This window comes from Nothobranchius furzeri, chromosome 18 (genome assembly GCF_043380555.1).
Source record: "Nothobranchius furzeri strain GRZ-AD chromosome 18, NfurGRZ-RIMD1, whole genome shotgun sequence".
Classification (NCBI taxonomy): Eukaryota; Metazoa; Chordata; class Actinopteri; order Cyprinodontiformes; family Nothobranchiidae; genus Nothobranchius; species Nothobranchius furzeri.
The window spans coordinates 21,028,581-21,035,973 of NC_091758.1; the positions used below are offsets into that span (position 1 = coordinate 21,028,581).

Sequence of the window (7,393 nt, forward strand, 5' to 3'; positions counted from 1 at the left end):
CGAACGGGAGCAGGCCAGATGAATGGGGGGCGCTGGGAGCCGTCTCCTCCTCACATGTTGTTGTCCATGAATATCTCTGCGTGCTTGATGTTCCAAAGCAGATTTATTTCCAAACTGCAGCTGTGCAAACAAGCTTTTTGTGTTGCTGAATGCAAACAACCCAGATTCACTTGTGTTGCTAATAGAGTTGCACACTTAACCCAAACTGAGTGTGCATACGCTCCGACGTAGCTTACCTCGGTTATTAGGAAGGTGTTTCCAAGCGTCTGACTGCATGCAGGTTCATTAGCCAAAGTCCTTCATGCCCAGGAGCACCACTTTAGCCCTGATGAGCTCAGCGGGGTTATTACTGTACCTCACAGGCCTGTGACCTAGATCAAAGCCGCGCTGCCTCGCCTCGTCTCAGCCGAGCCCTGCCTTTGTTCCCTAGATCCAGCACTAATGAGAAACTCAACCCTGCTGCCCAGACACTTTATTCTCCTCCTGTTTTATTAGACCTCTTTTACTTTTTCTCCATACTATGTTGTTTTGATCTCGCTGTCCCATCATCAGGGCTGAGCTGTTTTCCTGAAATCATTTAGCAACAGAACATTTTACCTACCACGCTTTCAAAGCCAGACTGACACAATAGAAAACAGTTATGTTTGGTGCATGATTTAAAACATGCACGTGGATAAAGGTTAGAAGAGTGGTGTGAATATTTGCTGTTTGTGTCTGCCGTAGCTCCACACATACCTGGTCCTGGAGCTGCTGGGCGGAGGAGAGTTGCTGGAGAGAATCCGCAGAGAGCAGCACTTCAGTGAGACAGAGGCAAGCCGCATCATGCGAAAACTTGTTTCTGCTGTCAGCCACATGCATGACGTAGGAGTGGTGCACAGGGACCTGAAGCCAGAGGTACTAGAACTCACAAAGGTCAGGGCTTTGTGTTTGATCATTCTGGGTCGCTCTGATAAATGCAGACAAACGGGATCACAAGCTCTAAAGAGACGATTACTGTGTTTTTCTGAATTGCATATGATGTGTTGTGTTGCCACTCTGGCTCTGCAATCTCCTTCAAAACAAGAGTGAAATTGTTTGACCCTAACTGGGCCAGAAGGACCCGGTCAGCCTCGAGTTACAATTTAGTAGGCTCTTAAGTGAACTGGGCAAAAAGAAGAAACAAGAAAAAAGATCGCTGACCGTGTCTCAAATTGCTCCGTAGAACCTGCTCTTCACAGACGAGAGTGAGAACTCCGAGATAAAAATCATAGACTATGGGTTTGCCCGTCTGAAACCCCCAGACAATCAGCTGCTGAAGACTCCCTGCTTCACTCTGCAATACGCTGCCCCAGAAATCCTCAAATATGATGGCTATGATGAGTCCTGTGACCTGTGGAGCCTGGGGGTCATTCTGGTGAGTATGCGCTGCATGCAACCGTTCTATAGGACAAGATGCAACAATAAGGGTCAACACTGAGTATTTAACTGTAGGTTTGGCTACAAGAATAAATGTATAATGATGTGTTAACTTAAATGTGGGCACAATTTTAATTGTCAAAAACTCCAGCGAACCTACCCCCTTCAGAACCTAAGTTCTGAACTGAAGAAGCCTCTCGGATGAGAGGTGAAACGTCTTCAAGCAAATCAAAGAAGTCCAGATGCTTTTCTTTCAAAGCTCCTTAGACTACAATGACCTGGATGACTGAGAACCTTCACAGACCTAAGTCTGAATCGTCCAGAGTCGATGACAAAACGGTTTCAAACGAGCGCCAGTCCTGAACTCCATCTTTGTAGTTTTTCTCTGTTGCAGCTCTGGTGCTAAGCCCGCTCAGTTGTTTGGGCCAGCGGTCGACCTGCCGAGGTTAAAGTCAGCAAACCCTCCACAACCAGCCTAACACTCCCTTTGTTCCATGTTCAACCACACACACACACTTCCTGAACATGTGAAACAGATTTTCTTTAGTAGATAATTCATGCTTGACTCCAATGTTAGTTTTCAGTTTCAGCGTTGAAGTGTTCCTCTGCCGAGGCGACGCGAGGCTCCGACCGGCTGTGGTCGGTCTCAGCTTATGGCCCAGATGATCTGAAGCCGCTACTAAACTCATCAGAGAAAAGTCTATCATCTGTTGTGCAAGATCACAGTTCAAAGGAACCCACCGTTCAGAGTTCATCGTAGAATATTCAGAAATAAACGTGCGGCCCCAAAATAATCCAGTTCTTGTTGTTGATGACACGTTTGTTTATAAATATTAAAGTCTGATTTGTGATGTTAGCTTGCTTCAGTGCCTTTCCTGTAAATCAAGGATGCGTACCTTAAAAGCTGAGCCTCCACTCTTGAGTTTATTTATTTATTTTTTGTTTTTTCTTTCCAGAAACGTTGTTAATTACAAATATTTTCCAGTCAGTAGCGTCACCCTTAGTTCTTTCTTTTTCTGTTTGGAGCGGATGGATGAATAGTTAGCTGCAGGCTAAAGCGAGTGCGTTCTTATCATGTTGTGCATGATATTCCTCTGGTTTTCTCGTTCAGCCTTCAGCCTCCTGTGGTGAGCTGACACAGTTGGATGTGAATAAAGCGGCTCTGGCTGTGCTCAGATGAAATCTTGCTTTCTGGTTGAAATGTCATCCCCACTCAAGCCTTTTCCACAGAAGGAGGGGATATTAAAAAGGAGAGGTGGTGAGAATAAGGAAAGAGGGCACACAGAGTCTGGTTTAAAGGCCTTCAGGGGAGTTTGTGGAGTAGTGTGCTTCATCAGGTTTTGATGAAATGGCCACTGACACGCTCTGTGCACATGGCTCCTAAGCCAAGTGAGCTGAGACGGTTCCCAAAAGAGCTTCCCCCCTGTTTTAAGTCTGAGGGCAGGCAAAGGTGAGGGCTTCCAGTTCGTCCGTCGTCTCTGGAGCTGGTGAGAGCATGGTCAACAACAGGCAGCATAACGATGAAAGAATGTGGAGTTGTGATCGGTCGGGAGGGCTGTTAAAGCCGGTCGTATAAACGCCAGTGCTCAGCTACAGCTACAGCTCGGCACACGCAGCGGAGAGCATACTGGGAACGACGGGTTTTATAGCCGTGTTTTTACTCTGTTTCAGTACACCATGCTGTCTGGGCAGGTGCCTTTCCAGTGTCAGGAGAAGAGCCTGACCCACACCAGCGCCGAGGACATCATGAAAAAAATTAAACATGGAGATTTCTCTTTTGAAGGAGAGGCCTGGAGGAATGTCTCCCAGCAGGCTAAAGAGCTGATACAAGGTAAGCAGCATCCACACGTTGAGCCACAGGTGTGACTTCCTGTTATAGGATCTAGAGGTGCTCAGTAAAGGGGAACTTCACCTGTAACGGTGGAGTAAAACCATACAAACCTTTTAGTTTGCTGCTGTTAATGTTTCATATCCAGTCTTTTCTTTTTTGTCCTCGTGTTTATTGTCTGGAACTTTCATAAACATAAGCCTTTGTTAGATTTCCTACCTATAGGCGATAAAAGCTGCTAGTGTTTTACTGAAACCACTTCCCAGTGTGTGCTGGTGCTAATGGAAGGTTGAGTCTGGCGAGTTCTACCATCATGGCTCACTATAAACGTGTGTGAGAGACATCTGCATTAGATGCATCATATTTCTTTGTTTGGGGTCTGGACACAGTCTCTAGAGCCGCTCCTTCTCGTCACATCACAAAAAGGCAGAGACTAGGGCTGAGAGAGGATTCACGCTAAACTCTGCTCTGAGTCCGAATGTTTACGAACCTTCTAAAACAAGCTTGATGACATTGTTGTGTTCATTTTTTCAGATTTCTTCCCGTGAGGTGTTACCGCCCCCATCATCTGATCTCTGACTACTTCATTAATTATAAATCATCAGGGATTCAGTCACAACAACAACATAAACAACTTTTTTCTCTTTAAAAAGAAACACACCTGTGGTGCAGCTCGTCAAAATAAAAGCACCAAGGGACACACACAGCAATGTTTATTTCAGTTGTATGTTTTTAACCAATACTTTCAGAAATACTGTAGTTATTAGAATCCTAAATTAAAATGCAAATTGGATGAATTGCTGTTATAGTCTGAACCATGTAAAACTGGAAATAATCGGTTAAATTTTACGGCTCTTGATCCTGGAGTCCATGTTTACTAATGAAACAATATTCTCCATATAGCTTGTTGTCCTTTAAGATCATTTACTACACAACACATGAAAAACAATCTTATCAATGAAATAAGTGCAAAGAAAATTGATCCAGGGTTTAGAAAGTGCTTATATTTTTAATAACGTCCTTAAAAGGGCCTGAAACCGGTTAAAGCACAACGTTTACCTTTATGGGACAAGGCAGTCGAGTAATCAGAACCTGTGGAACCCGTGGAAGGTCCTGGAAGTCAGGACTCACCTTGGAAGTGTTTGAGTTAGACTTGGGTGTAAGAGCTCTGTGAGCGTCAACGCTGTGACGTCATCCATCAGTTAGTGGAATCTTCGTACGCTCTCATAAACCCTAACCCTCATAAACCAAAGTGTTTTTGTATAAAAGCTGAAAGGTTCCAGTCAGGTTATAGACTCGGTAAGCTGGCGGGTCAAACAAGTCAAGTAGAACGGTTTTCCTGTAAGTTTCTGACCTCATCACTGAGTTAATTTTGCTCCAGCGTGGATCCGATGACTCAGCTGTTAATGGTGCTAAGAGAGACGTGTTTGCTTCCTGCAGAGCTGCTGACGGTGGATCCAAACAAGAGGATTAAGATGTGCGGTCTCCGTTACAACGCCTGGCTCCAGGACGACAGCCAACTTTCCTCCAACCCACTCATGACCCCGGACATTCTGGGCTCCTCCACTGCCTCCGTGCACACTTGCGTCAAAGCCACCTTTAATGTAAGGCACGAACGAGCCGACCACAGTAGACCGGGCGTTTGTCTTTGTGTAGACCTGCTGGCGATACTGGACCCGATCACAGCTGAACGTTTTCTAGATCTTGTAGCCAAAAACAGAACATGCAGTGGTACTCTGGTCTGAAATGCTGCACCAGCGTCTCCAGTCTGTGTTTTGATAGAAATAAATTCATTAAAGCATTCGTTGGAATCATTTAACAGAAGAAATCCCAAATATTGTCTCACCATGATTTTTCTTGTTGTCCCAGGCGTTTAACAAATGTAAGCGAGAAGGTTTCCGCCTCCAAACGGTGGACAAGGCGCCGCTGGCCAAAAGGAGGAAGATGAAAAAGACCAGCACCAGCACAGAGACCCGCAGCAGCTCTAGTGAGAGCACCCATTCCTCGTCCTCGTCTTCCCAGTCTCAGGAGAAGACTTCTCCAGAGGGCGACGCCAACCCGCAGCCCTCCAGCAGCCCTCCTGTCAACACGCCGGTGTCCGTGGAGACGGACTCTGGGGACCGGTCAGCACCTCCCGCCTTTCAGCTTTAAGAAAAACAACGAGAGAGCATGAGGAATACCCAGATTCAGTTTTGTGAATCGTAGCTCCGACCGTCCTCTTTGTCTCCGCCCCACTCGCCCGGCCACACAAACGTCCGCTCGTCTCCGATACCCAGCATGCAGCAGGAGCAGCAGCTGTCGCCTCCGTATCAATCAATAATCCTCATTAGCAATAGCTTCTCTTTTCTTTTCCTCTGACTTTCACACTGAACGAGTCAGGAAGCGGACCAGGAGGGGATGTAAGTGTTCTGCAAAGGGCTGCCCCACCGTCCCTGCTCCAGACGGTCTCTGTCCGCCTGCTGTTGACTTGTTTTTGTCTCGTCTTCGGGGACTTTAAAGGGAAAGCTGCAGTATTTGAATCATGAATGTTTGTGTTTTTCATCAAAGAGAAAGAAGACATGGAGCGAAACGTGGGTTTGTTTCTCTTTTCAGAGGAGCAGTTTATTTATGACTTTTAGAGACAGATTTATTCATGATAAGCTATTTTATAACTTATTTATGGTTCCACACGGTCAGCAGGGAACTGACAGATACAGTAAGTGTTAGTCATATCTGTCTATGTTGATCAATGCAGCTATCAGACACAATTAGAGACTTTTAGCAACATGTGAGGGTTACTTAAAAAACGTGCAAACTGAAGTGCATTTAGATTAAAGAAGAAAGCAGCCAAACATGGAGGAGGGTGCTCTGCCAAATCCCGGCTTTTTGTTGTTTTGAGAATCCTGAATCCTGCCGGAGCGCGACCCGGAGAGCAGATCTATATTTAGACTCCTTGTTGTGTCTGATATGCACTTGAAAATTTAGCATGGCTACGCCTCTACGTGGTCCAATCCCCACGCTGGCGTTTAACGCAGCGGCGGGTTCGCTTTGTGTTGTGATCATGTCGCTACTGCTGCAGCCAATCGGATTAGTCCCAGATGGGAAGTCCGGATCAGCCCGGTGGAAGGAGAAGTTGCGATTGAGGACGCCGGTGGGCAGTTTCAAGTGGCGTCTGGTTTAGAAAGAATGAAATGCAATTATTCAGGAAAGGCTGACTTCTGTTTTTTTTTTTTGTGCCAAACTTGCTACTGAACCCATGAAGGGTTGGTTGGGTTTGCTGTAACGAGTTGCCATGGCGATACTTTAGGACCATGCATTAAGCTGTCCCTTGTGTCCTAAAACTCTTATTAGCGACGTTTTAAAGCCAAACCTGAAGCTCCGCCTCCCCTTTGATGCGGTTGTAGCTTTGTTTACCTCGTGGTGACTCGGCCACAGCTCGCACTTTCCAGCAGATTTCTGGTTAACTTAGACTTTAGAGCATGACGATGTAAAGTAAAACACCTTCCTCCTCTTGTGTGTGTTTATGAGCTTTAAGGTAGGTTCCTACTGGATTAAATGTGAGTTTGTTCTCTTGCACATGTCAAGTCCCTGATGAGATTTGGGACTTTTAGATTTTATCCATGGACCAAAAGCCCTTTTTCTAACCAGTGTTTAAATACTCATGTTGGTTTTTTTTCATACTACAGTCAAAATTCTGAATTACGTTGATATGTACAGCGGAACTTGTAATTAAAATGTGAACTTGTTCAGCCAGATTATAGATTATTAGCTGGATTACTGTGTGCATTTAAGCCCAGTCCCTCATCCTCTTCCATTTTGATGCACTCCAAATCCAAACCAAAGCATTCACCTTAAGGTAGCTGCTTTAAAGCTGCATGGGATGTTTCCTTTCATGCAGATATGCAAAGAAATGCTTTGTTTTTGTCTGTTTGGTATCAACATCGGATCACTTTGAGAGGTTTTCTCTTTTCCTGGGACTTGTTATCCCTATCCAGCGCATTATCATGCCTAAAACTATGCATCTCTTCATGTTTGCAGTTCAAAAAGAAGCTTAAATGGGTTCATACACAGAGCTTAAAAGGCGTAATACAATGTACATACGCTGTGCTTTTACTCTCTCTGCACCGGCCATAAAAGAAAAAGCTAAGTGGGATCTGTTGCCCCCACATAAAAGGTGGAATCCTTGGAACG

General features: G+C 45.3%; 1 protein-coding gene across 1 annotated transcript in view; it reads left to right on the forward strand.

The window, feature by feature from the left end:
• rps6ka5 (ribosomal protein S6 kinase, polypeptide 5) overlaps window positions 1-5,696 on the forward strand; it is a 17,529-nt gene extending 11,833 nt beyond the window's left edge. The window contains exons 13-17 of the mRNA XM_015969576.3: window positions 724-894; window positions 1,202-1,393; window positions 3,067-3,226; window positions 4,664-4,827; window positions 5,093-5,696. Coding sequence (XP_015825062.3) covers window positions 724-894; window positions 1,202-1,393; window positions 3,067-3,226; window positions 4,664-4,827; window positions 5,093-5,374 — 969 coding nt within the window. The 3' untranslated portion in view covers window positions 5,375-5,696. The remainder of the gene's footprint in view (window positions 1-723; window positions 895-1,201; window positions 1,394-3,066; window positions 3,227-4,663; window positions 4,828-5,092) is intronic.
• The last annotated feature ends 1,697 nt before the right edge of the window (window positions 5,697-7,393 follow it).